General features: G+C 45.0%; 1 protein-coding gene across 2 annotated transcripts in view; it reads right to left on the bottom strand.

Moving 5' to 3' along the window:
- Positions 1 to 19542, bottom strand: part of MTM1 (myotubularin 1) — a 293065-nt gene that overhangs the window by 155537 nt on the left and 117986 nt on the right. The window contains exons 3-4 of one of the 2 annotated variants that reach the window (XM_063937383.1): positions 9407 to 9479; positions 9036 to 9130 (exon numbers count right to left, since the gene is read on the bottom strand). In XM_063937383.1, coding sequence (XP_063793453.1) covers positions 9036 to 9130; positions 9407 to 9479 — 168 coding nt within the window. Of the gene's footprint in view, positions 1 to 9035; positions 9131 to 9406; positions 9481 to 19542 lie in introns of those variants that run through there. The other variant, XM_063937384.1, reaches the window with a different exon arrangement.

Genomic DNA, 19542 nt, shown 5'->3' on the forward strand with positions numbered 1-19542 from the left:
CTAACCTGTCCGCTATTGAAGACAGAGTCTTTGCGAACATATTCCATGGTGGCTCTGTTGGTGGTTGAACCAACTCCTGCTTTTTACTTCGCTGAAAAGCGAAACAGTTTGCACACAAACCCTCATAAGTGACCAATTGATTCATATCAATTACCCCTGACTTACAAGATAAGCATGTTAGGGCTGTACGAGTGCTTGATAAATTCTCATCACTTTTGCAGCTCACAGACATGGTATTAACCTGTTAATGACTACACAATTTGTGACTGAAAATCACCCTATATGTCAGTATATAGAGGTGAGATCAATCTGACCACAGTGCACCCGATTTGAGGGTCAGAACAGGACTGACATTACACAGAAAAGTCAGCACACATACTAGCAGTCAATCACATGTTAAAGCATTAGACATTGTCATATGAGAATACAACCTCCATAACAACTTATACATAAGTAGGAAAACTGTACTTCTGTTTTAAACTGGTTCTTTTTTCAACATGCAGAAAACACAGTAATATACAAGTCTCATATGCAATAGGTACTAAAAATTAACAATGCATACTAAGAAGTAGGGAGAATTTTTAGCACTGTATACCCTGCTTCCGTAGAGCGGGATACAGGGAGACTCGCCACACTTACATATCCAAGCAAATACGCTCTTAAGACGCTGAGTGTATTCAGACGCTACTGGTGTACACTGCCGCTCTTGATAACTGATAACGGACACGGACGCTGAGCGACTTCCACGTGTATGCAGACGCTAAGGCCTGCGACTCGGTCTGGGCGGGTTTATCTCCAGTGTACACAACCGCAGCGTCTAAGCTGCGACCGAGAACCCTCGTGGTAGCGTCTGAGCCGGAAGGGAGGTCATTTAGTTCATGAAACGAGAAACATGCGGGAACTGGCCATGAACTCGGAGGAGGGACGGCCAGGAGAGCGTCTGAATCCACCTGTTGACTGAAACTCCCAGGATCGCGGCCTCTACCTAGTCCTGGCGCCTATGATCCCCGGAGCGTAGGGCTGTCGCACTCTAGATGTTCGGCGCATCAACACACTGTTTGTAGTCTCCACCAAAATCAGTGTAGCTGTGTCCTGACCCCTCTAGTAAGAGGAAGTCCATAGACTCACCGTCTCCCCATGCTCCGACCACAGCCTGGTTACGTCTGCTGGACCTGCTAGAACATCCGACACAGACGCCCGTCGAGACAGCACCGATACCCGAAGGTAAGCGTTGTTGCGACCCGGTGGGGAGTTGTTGGTGCGACTCTTTCTAGTATGCGTTTAAGACGCTGTTAAAAGAAGTCGCTCAAAAACAATATAGTAAGTCTATAAAAAATAAGATTTTACTTACCGATAAATCTATTTCTCGTAGTCCGTAGTGGATGCTGGGGACTCCGTCAGGACCATGGGGATTAGCGGCTCCGCAGGAGACAGGGCACAAAAATAAAGCTTTAGGATCAGGTGGTGTGCACTGGCTCCTCCCCCTATGACCCTCCTCCAAGCCTCAGTTAGGATACTGTGCCCGGACGAGCGTACACAATAAGGAAGGATTTTGAATCCCGGGTAAGACTCATACCAGCCACACCAATCACACCGTACAACTTGTGATCTGAACCCAGTTAACAGTATGACAACGTAGGAGCCTCTGAACAGACGGCTCACAACAAGAACAACCCGATTTTTTTGTAACAATAACTATGTACAAGTATTGCAGACAATCCGCACTTGGGATGGGCGCCCAGCATCCACTACGGACTACGAGAAATAGATTTATCGGTAAGTAAAATCTTATTTTCTCTAACGTCCTAGTGGATGCTGGGGACTCCGTCAGGACCATGGGGATTATACCAAAGCTCCCAAACGGGCGGGAGAGTGCGGATGACTCTGCAGCACCGAATGAGAGAATTCCAGGTCCTCTTTAGCCAGGGTATCAAATTTGTAGAATTTTACAAACGTGTTCTCCCCCGACCACGTAGCTGCTCGGCAGAGTTGTAATGCCGAGACCCCTCGGGCAGCCGCCCAGGATGAGCCCACCTTCCTTGTGGAATGGGCCTTGACAGATTTAGGCTGTGGCAGGCCTGCCACAGAATGTGCAAGTTGAATTGTGCTACAAATCCAACGAGCAATCGTCTGCTTAGAAGCAGGAGCACCCAGCTTGTTGGGTGCACACAGTATAAACAGCGAGTCAGATTTTCTGACTCCAGCCGTCCTTGAAATATATATTTTCAATGCCCTGACAACGTCCAGCAACTTGGAATCCTCCAAATCGCTAGTAGCCGCAGGCACCACAATAGGCTGGTTTAGGTGAAACGCTGACACCACCTTAGGCAGAAAATGAGGACGCGTCCGCAGTTCTGCCCTGTCCGAATGGAAAATCAGATATGGGCTTTTATACGATAAAGCCGTCAATTCTGACACTCTCCTGGCTGAAGCCAGGGCCAGTAGCATGGTTACTTTCCATGTAAGATATTTCAAATCCGCCGATTTGAGTGGCTCAAACCAATGGGATTTGAGAAAATCCAAAACTACATTAAGGTCCCACGGAGCCACTGGGTGCACAACCGGGGGCTGTATATGTAGTACTCCTTTTACAAAAGTCTGGACTTCAGGAACTGAAGCCAATTCTTTCTGGAAGAAAATCGACAGGGCCGAAATTTGAACCTTAATGGACCCCAACTTGAGGCCCATAGACAATCCTGTTTGCAGGAAATGTAGGAATCGACCCAATTGAAATTCCTCCGTGGGGGCCTTCCTGGCCTCGCACCACGCAACATATTTTCTCCAAATGCGGTGATAATGTTGTGCAGTCACCTCCTTCCTGGCTTTAACCAGTGTAGGAATGACCTCTTCCGGAATGCCTTTTTCCCTTAGAATTCGGCGTTCAACCGCCACGCCGTCAAACGCAGCCGCGGTAAGTCTTGGAATAGACACGATCCCTGCTGAATCAGGTCCCGTCTTAGAGGTAGAGGCCACGGATTTTCCGTGAGCATCTCCTGAAGTTCCGGGTACCAAGTTCTTCTTGGCCAATCCGGAGCCACGAGTATCGTTCTTACTCCCCTTTGCCGTATAATTCTCAGTACTTTGGGTATGAGAGGCAGAGGAGGAAACACATACACTGACTGGAACACCCACGGTGTTACCAGAGCGTCCACAGCTATTGCCTGAGGGTCTCTTGACCTGGCGCAATACCTGTCCAGTTTTTTGTTGAGGCGAGACGCCATCATATCCACCTTTGGTTTTTCCCAACGGTTCACAATCATGTGGAAGACTTCTGGATGAAGTCCCCACTCTCCCGGGTGTAGATCGTGTCTGCTGAGGAAGTCTGCTTCCCAGTTGTCCACTCCCGGAATGAACACTGCTGACAGTGCTATCACATGATCTTCCGCCCAGCGAAGAATCCTTGCAGCTTCTGCCATTGCTCTCCTGCTTCTTGTGCCGCCCTGTCTGTTTACGTGGGCGACTGCCGTGATGTTGTCCGACTGGATCAACACTGGCTGACCCTGAAGCAGGGGTTTTGCCAGGCTTAGAGCATTGTAAATCGCTCTTAGCTCCAGTATATTTATGTGAAGAGACATCTCCAGGCTTGACCATACTCCCTGGAAGTTTCTTCCCTGTGTGACCGCTCCCCAGCCTCTCAGACTGGCATCCGTGGTCACCAGGACCCAGTCCTGTATGCCGAATCTGCGGCCTTCTAACAGATGAGCACTCTGTAACCACCACAGAAGAGACACCCTTGTCCGTGGCGATAAGGTTATCCGCTGATGCATCTGCAGATGCGATCCGGACCATTTGTCCAGCAGATCCCACTGAAAAGTTTGTGCGTGGAATCTGCCGAATGGGATTGCTTCGTAAGAAGCCACCATCTTTCCCAGGACTCTTGTGCATTGATGCACAGACACTTTTCCTGGTTTTAGGAGGTTCCTGACAAGTTCGGATAACTCCTTGGCTTTCTCCTCCGGAAGAAACACCTTTTTCTGAACCGTGTCCAGAATCATTCCCAGGAACAGCAGACGTGTTGTCGGGGTCAACTGAGATTTTGGGAAATTCAGAATCCACCCGTGTTGTTGCAGCACTACTTGAGTTAGTGCTACTCCGTCCTCCAGCTGTTCTCTGGACCTTGCCCTTATCAGGAGATCGTCCAAGTAAGGGATAATTAATACGCCTCTTCTTCGCAGAAGAATCATCATTTCGGCCATTACCTTGGTAAAGACCCGAGGTGCCGTGGACAATCCAAACGGCAGCGTCTGAAACGGATAATGACAGTTTTGCACCACGAACCTGAGGTACCCTTGATGTGAAGGGCAAATTGGGACATGCAGGTAAGCATCTTTTATGTCCAGGGACACCATAAAGTCCCCTTCTTCCAGATTCGCTATCACTGCTCTGAGTGATTCCATCTTGAACTTGAATTTTTGTATGTACAGGTTCAAAGATTTCAGATTTAGAATAGGTCTTACCGAGCCGTCCGGCTTCGGTACCACAAATAGCGTGGAGTAATACCCCTTTCCCTGTTGTAGGAGGGGTACCTTGACTATCACCTGCTGAGAAAACAGCTTGTGAATGGCTTCCAATACCGTCGCCCTGTCTGAGGGAGACGTTGGCAAAGCAGACTTTAGGAACCGGCGAGGGGGAGACTTCTCGAATTCCAACCTGTAACCCTGAGATACTACCTGCAGGATCCAGGGGTCCACCTGTGAGCAAGCCCACTGCGCGCTGAAATTCTTGAGTCGACCCCCCACCGCTCCTGAGTCCGCTTGTAAAGCCCCAGCGTCATGCTGAGGGCTTTGCAGAACCCGCGGAGGGCTTCTGTTCCTGGGAAGGAGCTGCTTGCTGCCCTCTCTTACCCTTTCCTCTGCCTCGGGGCAGATATGACTGTCCTTTTGCCTGCTTGTTCTTATAGGACCGAAAGGACTGCGGCTGAAAAGACGGTGTCTTTTTCTGTTGGGAGGGGGTCTGAGGTAAAAAGGTGGATTTCCCGGCAGTTGCCGTGGCCACCAAATCCGACAGACCGACGCCAAATAATTCCTCCCCTTTATACGGCAATACTTCCATATGTCGTTTGGAATCCGCATCACCTGACCACTGTCGTGTCCATAAACTTCTTCTGGCAGATATGGACATCGCACTTACTCTCGATGCCAGAGTGCAAATATCCCTCTGAGCATCTCGCATATAAAGAAAAGCATCCTTTAATTGCTCTAAAGTCTGTAAAATACTGTCCCTATCCAGGGTATCAATATTTTCAGTCAGGGAATCCGACCAGACCACTCCAGCACTGCACATCCAGGCTGAAGCGATGGCTGGTCGCAGTATAACACCAGTATGTGCGTATATACTTTTTAGAGTAGTTTCCAGCCTCCTATCAGCTGGATCCTTGAGGGCGGCCGTATCAGGAGACGGTAACGCCACTTGTTTTGATAAGCGTGTGAGCGCCTTATCCACCTTAGGGGGTGTTTCCCAGCGCGCCCTAACCTCTGGCGGGAAAGGGTATAATGCCAATAACTTTTTTGAAATTAGCCCTTTTCTATCTGGGTTAACCCACACTTCATCACATACATCATTCAATTCCTCTGATTCAGGAAAAACTACAGGTAGTTTTTTCACCCCCCACATAATACCCCTTTTTGTGGTACTTGTAGTATCAGAGATATGCAAAGTCTCCTTCATTGCCGTGATCATATAACGTGTGGCCCTACTGGAAAATACGTTTGTTTCTTCACCGTCGACACTAGATTCAGTGTCCGTGTCTGGGTCTGTATCGACCGACTGAGGTAAAGGGCGTTTTACATCCCCTGACGGTGTCGGAGACGCCTGGGCAGGTACCAACTGGTTTGACGGCCGTCTCATGTCGTCAACTGATTTTTGTAATGTGCTGACATTATCACGTAATTCCATAAACAAAGCCATCCATTCCGGTGTCGACTCCCTAGGGGGTGACATCACCATTACCGGCAATTGCTCCGCCTCCACACCAACATCGTCCTCATACATGTCGACACACACGTACCGACACACAGCAGACACACCGGGAATGCTCTATTGAAGACAGGACCCCACTAGCCCTTTGGGGAGACAGAGGGAGAGTTTGCCAGCACACACCCAAGCGCTATAATATATATGGGAACAACCCTATATAAGTGTTGTATCCTTATAGCAGCTTAAATATATTAATATCGCCAAAAAAAGTGCCCCCCCCTCTCTGTTTTACCCTGTTTCTGTAGTGCAGTGCAGGGGAGAGTCCTGGGAGCCTTCCTCACAGCGGAGCTGAGCAGGAAAATGGCGCTGTGTGCTGAGGAGAATAAGCCCCGCCCCCTATTTCGGCGGGCTCTTCTCCGGAATCTGTGAGATCTGGCAGGTGTTAAATACATCCATATAGCCTCAAAGGGCTATATGTGATGTATTTTTAGCCATAAAAAGGTATAATACATTGCTGCCCAGGGCGCCCCCCCAACGCCCTGCACCCTCCGTGACCGCTGTGTGAAGTGTGCTGACAACAATGGCGCACAGCTGCAGTGCTGTGCGCTACCTCAGGAAGACTGAAAAGTCTTCTGCCGCCTGCTTCTGGACCTCTTCCATCTTCGGCATCTGCAAGGGGGGTCGGCGGCGCGGCTCCGGGACGAACCCCAGGGTGAGACCTGTGTTCCGACTCCCTCTGGAGCTAATGGTGTCCAGTAGCCTAAGAAGCCAATCCATCCTGCACGCAGGTGAGTTCACTTCTCTCCCCTAAGTCCCTCGATGCAGTGAGCCTGTTGCCAGCAGGACTCACTGAAAATAAAAAACCTAAAAAACTTTTTCTAAGCAGCTCTTTAGGAGAGCCACCTAGATTGCACCCTGCTCGGACGGGCACAAAAACCTAACTGAGGCTTGGAGGAGGGTCATAGGGGGAGGAGCCAGTGCACACCACCTGATCCTAAAGCTTTATTTTTGTGCCCTGTCTCCTGCGGAGCCGCTAATCCCCATGGTCCTGACGGAGTCCCCAGCATCCACTAGGACGTTAGAGAAATAAAATAATAAAAAGCTTGAGGCTGCTCTCACAGCAGCCCTGTGACCATGCGGCTTCCTGCCGCACCAAGCAAAAAACTGATCTGACTGAGTCAGTGGGCGGGACTATATAGTGGAGGCCCCAATGCATCCTGGGAGGCCAGAAAGCTCGTGACCGTGTTGGTGCCATTTTCGCTGTCGCTCGACACTATCCCAATGTTATCCTGTGGATAAATCCTGTGGACCCAGCCAGAGAAATAGAATTGTGTTCAAGGTTCCTTAAAACAACTGCCTAACAATAGTTTGAACAGGAATTTATGGAGAATAAAAGGAAGAAAATACTTTAACCAGCGGCGAATTAAGAGAGAATGGGACACGTGCGCATTCTCCATCCTGCCTAAACGGCATCGCAGTAGACTCGGAGCACTGTGGTCAATAGTATACCCTACCACTATGCCAGAGTTTAGTGTGCATGCTTAGGTCTCCCGGGTAAATAGCGCGGTAGCCATTTTCCAGGTGATTCGTGAAAGCGCTGCTGCTGCCTACACAGGACTTCAGAGGAGCACGTATTGAAGAAACTGGTGCAGGTTGTGACGTGTGACGCCCCCTGGACCCAGGGGCCCATGTGCACAGCACAACCTGCACCCATTATAGATACACCACTGGCTTCAGCCACAAGAAAACATCTCCTAGCAATCTCCTAAAACACACTGCAGATAAGGGACCACAGACTGTATTTTGTACTTTTATTTTATCAATAATCAGCTTATTTTTAAACGAGTAGCAGTAATATTATAATAAAATATTCTAATAAAATAGAAAAAAAGTTACTTCTGATGTAGCCTCACCAGAATGCACAGCTAGTACAGCCTAAGGCAGGCATGTCCAAACTGCGGCCCTCCAGCTGTTGTGAAACTACATATCCCAGCATGCCCTGACACAGTTTTTCTGTCAGAGAATGCTAAAGCTATGTCAGGGCATGATGGGATGTGTAGTTTCTCAACAGCTGGAGGGCCGCAGTTTGGACATGCCTGGCCTAAGGTCACGAAATCTTTAAGTATAGGGTAAGTAGCAATTGATGTTGATGATTAAAAAGAAAAAATAGACAAATGACTACTTATTTTTTTTATTACGCCAAGGCATTACATTATAATATAGGTTGAATTGATAGTTGAAGAAAAAAACAAAAAAAAAACAAAGTCATTCAGTCAATGTAACTCCCCCTTCTGTGTCCTGAGAATTTTCCCAGTCTCCTTTACATAGACAGACAACCCTGGTGGGAATATCCGTCTGCCATGGAGTATTTCAAGGTAATTAAAGGAGAAGTTAATACTATAAACTGTATTTCCTTTGTCAATAATGTCGACCACAATATGGACAGTTATGATGACACTATTGAAATGTTGACATTCTCAGAATATATATCTGCAGATCGATTGAAGTGCAGATATATCTGCCAGTGTGTACCCAGTTTAAGGCTTAAACCTATATGTTATGTCTACCATGGAGTAAACAATAAACAATTTGTGGAATTTACTACAATATTAAAAGCTTCAAAACTACACATAGCAGCACTCTCCAAATAGATCTTTCACTTGCGCCACATTCTGAGGGCCGCCCATCGTAGGGCAAGGCCGCCCAGGATGCCGACCATGCCGTCTGGTGTCTGCGACTGCAATATAATTGTAGTTGCAGCAACTGTGGCCGACCCCCTGCCTCCGCATCCGGGCTGCGAATGCAGGCAGGCCGCCAACATTTTTGCCATCGGAGCAGCTACATGTCACGTTACGCAGCTGCCCTGAAAATGCTGCTGTCCCCATTTTCCCCCGAGCAGACCCCGTAACGGTCCATCGCCATCCCCGTCCACACTGCAAACATCTCTACCTGCCAACCAGGTAAAGGCATTTGCAGCCAATGTAATGCGATGGGCCGCGATGCGACCTGAATAACCCCCTATGTGCAGAAAAAACAACAACCAATAAGACATCCACATATATTATGGAGGATTACGTAAGACTCACAAAAACTGGAGTGAAATGGCTGCTTGAACTTACCGTCTCCTCACCTTTGAAGTACAGTTTATAGTTAGTGACAAATAACCGGCCTTTAACTGGTACATTAAATGGACACATGTAAATAACATCCTTATCTGCAAAATAAAAAAATAAAAAAAAAGTTTTCAGTGTGTATATAGTTGGCATTTTGTAACACCCTGAAAACTACAAACACTACAGTCATTGGACACAAAGCAAAATGAAAACCATGCAAGTTTTGGGATTGGAGGGCTACTGACATTTAATTACTTGCTCCAGAAATCACTATTTATTTAGCACCGAATTATTGTAAATTGCAGCCAATTCCTGAGCTGGTTTTCAGAGAAAAACATAAAAGACAGAATAGGAAGCATTCATGCGTGCAACCTGACCTGTCACAAGGGTCTCGCCGGGTAGTAGGGGAATCTCATCATTATACTCTTGGTTCACACCATCTCTTGGAGGCTGTAAAATAAAGCAACTTATCAGTAAAATAAAGATATTGTAGTGATGGATGTAGATGAGTATGTTGCTGAATACAATAAATAGTGCAGATATTTTCTTGCAATCATTTAATAGCACTATAGTAAGTGTTCATGCAAATATCTGTTGTGCTCTTTCCCATGTTGAGCAACAAGTTACTTCTGCCCCCCCATCACACCTAGAACCATTAAGAACTGAAGTGGTGGCCTCCATGACCCACTGACCAGTAAACAAATACTGTTGGTGTAGCAATATAAGGCAGACACTTTGTATACATCCATTAATAAAATATTCTTCACCACTTAGTACTTAATGACACAAAGTACACACCCTTCATACTAATCTTCATTAGTAGCAATCCCATGGGTATTCTTGATAGAGGCTCTAAATCATGTTCTTTTATAGTAATCCATTTGGCAAAAGAAAATCTTGATTAATGACATTGGTTCCTTACTCTTGACCTAATAGAGGCTAAAGAAATATAAAATAGAACTAGGAAAAGAAACCCTATTCTAAATAACAGCGAGCACACACATTCTGGAGGAAATATTTTACATTGAGTCTCCACTATAGACTGATTTGCTGAAACCACTTTCAAGCAAATAAATCATGTGGATGAAAAAAAGTAACTTCATTTTCTCCATTAGCGTTGGACTGGTTAGGTTTCACAGATCAGATGTATCTACAAAACAAAGTTCTTTTAAAATTGGCAACTGTGCGTTGGCAAATGGGTTTTCTTTTGTTGGGTCAGGTTTTAATTTTTGGCTTGGGGTTTACTACACTTTGACTATGTCAGACCAAGACTGAGGGGCAGATTTATTAAGCCTGGTGAAGTGATAAAGTTGAAGGTGATAAAGCACCAGCCAGTCAGTCCTAACTGTCATTTTTCAAACCCAGCCTGTAACTTGACAGTTAAGAGCTGATTGGCTGGTGATATCAAATTCACCTTAAAATTTAGCACTTCACCAGGCTTAATAAATCTGAGGAACAAGAGCATCTATAAGATTTTATTTTTCAACAAATGGATCCCTATCAAGCATTACATAACTGCATTCAGAATATATGCTAATTAGCTCAACATACTACCCATAGCCACAGGGACTGTTCTATGCACATGGTTTTCCCTGGGGCTCTGTGGTTAGGGTCTCAACCCAGCTGAAAACCATGGCTGTATTATGTAGTATGTTTGTAGAAGGGCCAATAGGAAACTGCAATCATTGGCATTGTGGCTTCTCATTGGTCAGCCCTCAGCAAATTAAACTGTTCACCACATAATGTGGCAGTGGAGCTTTAAAGAGACTGAAAATGCATTTATAGTTATATCCGATGTAAAAAAGGTGCTCATAAATACATATGAATGATTCTAAAACATCAAGAGAGATTGAAGTTAGCATGATATGACATTCTAAATCATTGCCATGCAGTAAAATGGGAATACAGTGCAAGCAGTTTTAACTTAATAAAAAGAAAAATCAAATAAATATATACCGCACTATTCCACAACAATTCCTGGCAGCGTATGATGAAACAGAATAACATACAACAAAGCCTTTGTGCCAAGTGTCTGTCTATAAGGTTGTGTGTATGATGTGTTAAAGTCAGAAAAATATCACGCTGCACGTTGCCATATATGCACCTCATGCGCGTGCCTGCTGCACGTGCACATTCTCTCCCGTGCGTGCGGATATACGCAGCCGCGTGATGGCGCCTCGGCCATGCGCTCGAGCGCGTGGTATGTGCATTTACGGTAGAGTTTGTGTGCGTCTAGCGGGCGACTCAATCGTTTAATAATAGAACCAAATAGCTCGTTTTATAGATAATGTTCCCCTTCATGATAACTGCAAGTTTGGTTAATGTGACTTGTTCACGGACTTGGGAATCCCTCTTTGCGTGGTACAAAGGGTCTGATTAAGGTTGAACAGTGGTGTCTGGTACCTAACCGAAGAGTATTTTTATAGCAATAATCAGGTGTTGGTTGGGTAAAGATTAATCGCTCCTGCGTGTAGTTATGGCCATTAGTAGTTTCTGGACATATTCTATATTTGCAGTTCATTATCCATGCGGCGGGAATCCGGAGATTCCCACCCACCTGAGCTGTTTGAAATAGTCACAGCCCACCTGTTCAAACTAACCTATGACCTTTTGATATGATGCGAGGAGACATTCCTGTGTCCAATGAACAATGAGATTGTAGGTCCCTTTGTAGTATACTGTACTCAGTGTATATAAGATCAGCCAGCCTGAACAGCTCCCTCACTCTCCACAAACGGTTTTCATATTGACTAACTCGGGGCTGGTACCAGGCTGCGCTGCGATCGTTCCCAGTGTGTGTAAGTAATTCTCTGTAATCATCTCGCTCTTTGTTTGTATTGGCCACATTCTCTCTCTCTGTTTAGTTTAAGATTGTAACGTTATTGTATATTTCTGTCTAGATATTCTGTTAGAATTATATGTTAGTATGTAGTGTATGACTTGTAACTGTTTTACCCCTTTTCGATATAACTAAAAGCTTGTTAGTAAAGGTGTTGGATCCTTAGCACGGTATTGTGTGTTCATTATATTGCAGAGGGTAATAGGAGCGTCTCGATCGCTCAAACAGCTTTAGTGTTAACAAGGTTAAGCAGCGTTATATCGCTACAGTGTTTCAGTACAAGGTCTACAGTATAAGAACATCCTTTCTATGTGTTACATTCAAGGTTTACTGATTGTCATCTTGTGAGCGTTTGCGCCGCTCGTGATCTCCTCGTGGTCTCGAGCGTCTGCTACGCTGATAGCGTAGCATTACGGTTGTCGCTCGCCTATAGCGTGCTCGACACCACGCATTAAGCTGTGAGCGAGCGTGCCGCATGTGCGTCTCGGTCACGGCCTAGCGTATGCTACGCTAAATACGTACCCTTACGGTACCCCATACGCCAATTGCGTACTGTGTCTCTTACCCATTATTGTGAAGTTATAAGGTAATCTAAATCAGCATTATCAATTGGCGGCTCGTCCGTCCTCCACATATCCGCACTAGCGAAAACAAACGTTATCTGTCAGCAAGGGCGGGAAGGCAGTATCTCTTCGTATCGGGATACAGTAGTGCTGACTAGATAAGCGTCTGTTTTGCTAGATTGAAGGAGTGCTGGTGGGATCCGGAACCGGAGGTAAGAACAATACGCTATTGTTTTTTTTAAAACGGTTTATTTCTGTTTTGCGTACACACGCACGCACAGACACAACTGTATCTCTTTTCATTTGTGTATTTTCATATATCACTTTCCTGTTTGCCATTTCACAATTGATAACGTGCTGAGAAAGATTTGTTGCTATTGGTAGTTAAAAGTTAATATTAATACGTAAGGAAGTAATTTGTAAAACACGCACACGGCTTGCCTAAAATACAAGGAAGTTCTGTGTGGTGTTCAGTAGATTATTACAATTAAAGGTCATTTACATTGATAAACGTGTTAGTTGTGTTACTGTGGACATACCTGGCTTGCGTACACGTGTCTCTAACAAGGGGCAGAACGAGTGTACGCGACGCAAGGGTCGACGCACGGAGCGTATATTACGCAACGGAGCGTCTGGGTACGCCCACATAATACAAATCACACGATAGTATTATTTTAAGTAGGCGAAAAGGAGGTAACGCGATAATAGCGCAAGTCAATTTCAGTGTCCAAAATTTTAAGCTAATAGATCCTTCTCTAATCTGCAACTCATCTGGACTGAACTGTGTTACTGAATGAAAGGGATTTCTGCGCAGAAACGAAAGTAAAGAGTATGTGAGGTGAAAGAGTGTGTATACATATATATAAGTTTCTAAAAAAAAATTTGGGTTGAACCAAAGGAAATAGAGTTCTCGTGAAGGTACATACGTGTAAGTGACTGGATGGTGGCTTGGGAGGCATCCCTTGTTAAACATTAAAAAAGAGCATTAGAGTATAGCAGACCAGGAGGTCTACTGTAGCACAGACCAGGAGGTCTAGGTACAGCAGACTAGGAAGTCCGCTATAGATAGAGAAAAGGAGCACAACACCAGGAAGGGTTGGTGCGGTACCCATATAGGCCATTAAGCTCTGGCTGAAGGAATTCGCAGCCACAATTTTCGATTCCACTGGTCGCTCCGCACATAAGATTAGTTGCTTATGTGCAGAACGATTGTACCGCACGTAATTGTGTGCATTAGTTAGTAACTTGACCCAGTACCATTTGTGTACGTTGAGGGGTCATAAACGCTATTTGTACATTCTAACGTGATTTGTGTAATTTTTTTTTGTTTTAAGGGAGGTTCGCTGGTCACTCGGGAATTCTCTAACAACCGATACTTGCTGGGGACTGGTAGGTCCAACACGCCCCAGTAAATAAAGGTTCATAGGGGCCCTAGGTTGGGTACAGCAGCTCTGAGTCAGTGATTGCAGTACTGGCCAACGTGGGCGAGGAGTGAGTGGAGGTACTCGGTAAACTTCCGCCGCCGGCCTACCCCGGACATCTTGGTTTTTGTAAGGGTTCGCTGAAGACCCTGATTTGAAGGTCAGAGGTAGTGAAAGCAACACCTGCAAAGATGGGGGCCAGTTGTTCAGGTAGGGGGCGATCAACCTCGGTTCGGGTTGACTTAGTAAACCGACCAATCGGGTCGGCAAGGTATGTAATGTGTGAGAAATACGGATCACACACACAGGTTTTGTGCGATGAATGGGAAAGAATGACTGTGCACGATAGGGAAAAGTTCCCACGGGTAGGCAGTTTTAGCCCAGATGTGTTACAAAATCTAAGGAGAAGGATATGTCTCATTAAATCTGCAAAGAGACGGATCAAATATTATGATTGTTTACAGTTATGGCAACAGGAAGGTGAAATACAAGGAGGATTAGCTTACACAGCTGACTCTCACTGTGGTAACAAAAATATGGCAGCGAGAGAGAAGGTGGTTACAGAGAATGGCACACTGGTGTTTGATAAACATGCACTTAGCAACTGTATTATAGATGATAACAACAATTGTAATAAATGTAACAAGAATAATTGTAATACTGTTAAATGTACAACTATTAACCCATGCAAGTTGCACCCCATGTTAAACTTCCCTCAGGATCACCAGCAAGAAAGTGAGCCCAGCACGATGTCGGCACCTTTTCCAGCAGCCATCATACAAGACATCCAGGTGGACGCGACCAAATCGGTAAAGGCAGTAATCAAACCCCCTAACGGAGGGTCAGGTGAGGTCGTGTCCACAGGTACGTACAGTGTTATATATCACGCACAAACAAATGTACCTCATATTGTAGAACCAACGCAAGATGATGTAATTGAATTTAGTCCTGTCAGGGTGATCACAGTCCCCAATGGGAAGACTGACGCTCAGGGAATCATTCCCGCCAGGGACAGTGCAATGCGCCGTCCCTGGTCCCGGATGGAATTGAGAGCAATTATGTCTGAATTCCCTGATCCTAGGAAAGATCTAGATGCATGTCAGAGATTTATTAAAGAACTAGGAAACTCCACAGAACCCACCAACAAAGATTGGCGGACAGTGCTGAGGGCATGTTTGCCCTCCAGCGTTGACCCTGCGAAATTTATTGCTGATTGTAAATTAAACACAGAGGTACCTCGTACGGAGGAACACAATCAGGAATGTATTAAGCAGATCAACCGGCAGTTAGGAGTATATTTCCCAGCCATTGTCAAGTGGAACAAAATCCTCTCCATAAGACAAGGAGAAGGGGAAAGTACTTCTGATTACTTCAATCGAGCACTGCAAGTAATGGCTAGAGACACTGGGATCACAGACATCAAAACAAATGCACAGCATAAAGAAGTAGCGGTTAAGTTATTAATGAATGGTTTAAAGGAGGTGTTGAGAACAAGGGTACAGACCACCAACCCAAACTGGAGAAATATCTCGGTGGCTACATTAAGAGAGGCCGCTATTGATCATGATCGGAACATCACCAGACACAGGGAGTCACAGAGTAACAAGCTGATGGCCGTAAGTATACAGGCTCTAACCACAAGGCCACTCCAGCATAAGCCCCAAACCCCTGCGAGAAATTCAAATGTGGTAGTCTGTTACAATTGTCATAAAGAGGGACACTTTGCAAGAGATTGTAGATCAAGAAATATACAAAAGTCATCTCAACCCCCTAGACAAGAACACGAGCAGAATTATGACACACGAAATTGTAATCAGGTATCATACAGGAAGAAGTTTGGGCTGCACCTGTAATATGTAGTCGGGAAAGGTGATCATTAGGACTAATGGTAAGCCTGAGGTTACAGTTAATGAAATTGGGAGGTCATTCCTTGAAGACACAGGAATGACAGGGTAAAAATTGTAATGTATCTGTAAAATGTTTCTTTTTCCCCATCTCTGACGTTCACCACAACAGCTCCAACATCACCTGACTACCTGACCTTTTCAGAAGTCTACCAAACCCCAGTATGACCTACCAGCATCGATGTATCCTGGCCAGATACAAAGGGTGGAGTATGGAAATACTGGTGAGAGAGACTATGCAGAGATACCATTGGACATGTTGGTGTGACAGCCTGATGGTGAACGGAAGATCTGATAATGTTTTTGTTTGTTGCTTAATGCAAAATGTGGTGAATTGTTCTCTCTCTCATTTGTTTTTTTCCTTCTCTCTCTCTCGTGTTCTCATGCTTTAAAGATGGTATGTCACACATCAGTTAGACAAATGGTAATGTAAGATTTTTGCTCCTTACAGAAAGATCGCAGATTTGGAAGGAATATTGTATCACCAGAATGTTCGTTTGGAAGACTGAGAGACAGCACCTTTGAGATGACAACAGAACAAGAAGAACAACAAAGACTAGAGAACTAATTATCGTAACAAGTTTCTCTCCCCCTCAAACTATTTTTTTGTACCCCCATTACAAATTTCTCGTTCTCCTCCTGTAAGATGGACTCGCCCCAAGAGACTGTGATCCGGATTTTCCTGTTGACCATGATGTTGACCAGAGCAGTCTGTTTCGGTGAGAGTACCAGTGAGGTCGAGAAAAGATCCAGAATGGGTTTCTGATGACTGAGACGGAGGCGTAAATTTCCAATAGCAACACAATCACCAAGCAAAGGCGAGTACCAGAAAACGATCTAGCAGCCATGTTATTTATAGACATTGTGAAGGATTGTTAGCTGAAGAAAATTGCATCTGTAGGCATTGTGATAACTTAGTTGAGGATGGGTGCATAAAGAAATGTCAGTCCAGTGTTAATGTCCACATGGACCGGCATCCATTGAGTGACTATCACTCCTTAGTGGGTAAAGTGTTAAATCAGACAGACTGTTGGGTATGCTCTCAAGTACCTCAAGGTCATAGCAAATCAGGACTAGTACCATTCCCATTAACGATAGGGGAGGTACTTGAGTTAAGTGGTGGGAGGCCGATGGACAAGAGGTTTAATATCTCTAGTCCTCCTAGTTTGAAGCTCCACCAATATCATGTGGATAGGTCCTTAGTGTGCTTTAACATTTCCAATCCCCGAAAGCCGGGAAATTGGGAAGTGTCATGGAGTAATCAAACCATGACATTCTCACATAGAGCCGACAGATTGCCCATAGACACAGAACTTATACGCCAGATAGCCGACCATAGGAAATTCTTTCGGTATAGGTACACCTTAGGAAGTAGGATCATGCGAGTTGGAGAAGTATCACCAGGATACTGTGCACAGATCGTACAAACTGATACGTGTACTAAACAGATGGAAGAATTAGGGTTAGGAGAGTTCACATGGAAAATCTGTAATATGGTTATGTCACACTCCGTCCCATATGTTCTCCCCGATGATGCATACTTCATATGCGGGAGGAAGGCGTATAAGTGGCTTGCCCCAAACTCAGAAGGGTTATGTTATATTGGAAAAGTACTGCCTGAGGTAATGACTGTATCCCACACTAAAATGAAAGATATTCACCGCAGTGCCCAAGCTCCTTATACTCACACTCATTACGAGCACATCGTTAAGCGGCACCTGATAGAAAGAACAGAGCATTCAGCCTCTGACCTGATCCATGAATCCACCGGGATTCAATTCCTACTCGCGTTAGATATCACTCGTACCGCTAGAGGAGTGATAAATTATAAATATATATCTGCGCTTGCAAATTTATTAGACAATATCACCGAAATGTATGACGACACATTCAGGTACACTGGGAAAGAGTTACAAACCTACAAAACAGAACTGGTTCAGCATAGGATGATTCTCAATTACCTCACAGCTGTGACAGGCGGGTATTGTGTAACCCTGGCAACTCAATATGGAATCAAGTGCTGCACGTACATTACAAACAGCACGGAGGACCCAGCCGAGGTCATAGACCAAAAGATGGATGACATTTTACAATTAAAATGGGAGTTCCGAAGGAAACACAATCTCACCCTTGCCGCTGTGGGTAATGAGCTGACCAGTTGGGTGTCATGGTTGAACCCACGAAATTGGTTCTCTGGTTTAGGAGAATGGGCCCAAGGTATTATTATGGATGTAGGGACATTTCTTTTGTGTATTCTGGGTGTCATCATATTGGTCGGTCTGATATTTAGATGCGTTCGGGTTTTAACGAAGTGTAAACGTAGTGCCCGAGTGATGAGTTTAAGAAGCGAGGACACTGTATTAACAACGACTAATTTGATGTATGACCCAACAATAGAGACAATGTTGTGATGAAAATGTGATTCCATGGTCCGTTTCTTTCACCCGTTTCTCCTTTGTTTTCCTCCAAGGTACAAAGACATCCGCTTGGAAGAAGAATTTGACAACCTTTTATACAGACCATTGATGGACAATGCCATAGACCCCCATTTTCCCTAGTGACTCTAAAATTTTACGATAGCCCAACACTTCAAAGATTGTAAGTCTATGGACATTGAGAAAGCTTTTTGCTCAAGCAATTATAGCAAAAGCATCGGGAGACTACAGTCAACATGTACATCGAGACAAGACATCAGACAAGACCTCAATCGGCAAATGTATATTAAACTCACATAGTTCATGACTGCATTTACCATAATTGCTTCTTATCTTCATTCCTACAACCTTCAGGTAATGACACACATAGTTGATAGGGAACATAGGCACAGATATCAGCACTCACATATCCCCCCATTCATGTATCATCAACTAAAATGTGCTCCCCCATTTTGTTGCAACCAAAAGCCGAAAAGAGCTCGGTAAAGTTTGACAGCCCATCCACAGGCCCGTAATACGGGATAAGAAGGAATTCAAATGTATACTTCGCAATACCTCGAAGCTTGATTTAAAACACGTACGGCACGATGATACATGACCCCTCAAACATGGACTCATACATACATGCTTCTACTATCGCACTAGGTCATACCTTTTTCCCACCTTCCTCTCTTCTCCCTTACCCAATCATAGAAATGTATTTTTACATGACATATTTTTCTCTTTTTGAACTGTTTTAGGAAGTGGCAGTTATTGATGACTGCCAAAGGGTGGACTGTCAAAGTCAGAAAAATATCACGCTGCCATATATGCACCTCATGCGCGTGCCTGCTGCACGTGCACATTCTCTCCCGTGCGTGCGGATATACGCAGCCGCGTGATGGCGCCTCGGCCATGCGCTCGAGCGCGTGGTATGTGCATTTACGGTAGAGTTTGTGTGCGTCTAGCGGGCGACTCAATCGTTTAATAATAGAACCAAATAGCTCGTTTTATAGATAATGTTCCCCTTAATGATAACTGCAAGTTTGGTTAATGTGACTTGTTCACGGACTTGGGAATCCCTCTTTGCGTGGTACAAAGGGTCTGATTAAGGTTGAACAGTGGTGTCTGGTACCTAACCGAAGAGTATTTTTATAGCAATAATCCGGTGTTGGTTGGGTAAAGATTAATCACTCCTGCGTGTAGTTATGGCCATTAGTAGTTTCTGGACATATTCTATATTTGCAGTTCATTATCCATGCGGCGGGAATCCGGAGATTCCCACCCACCTGAGCTGTTTGAAATAGTCACAGCCCACCTGTTCAAACTAACCTATGACCTTTTGATATGATGCGAGGAGACATTCCTGTGT

This window comes from Pseudophryne corroboree, chromosome 8 (assembly GCF_028390025.1).
Source record: "Pseudophryne corroboree isolate aPseCor3 chromosome 8, aPseCor3.hap2, whole genome shotgun sequence".
NCBI lineage: Eukaryota > Metazoa > Chordata > Amphibia > Anura > Myobatrachidae > Pseudophryne > Pseudophryne corroboree.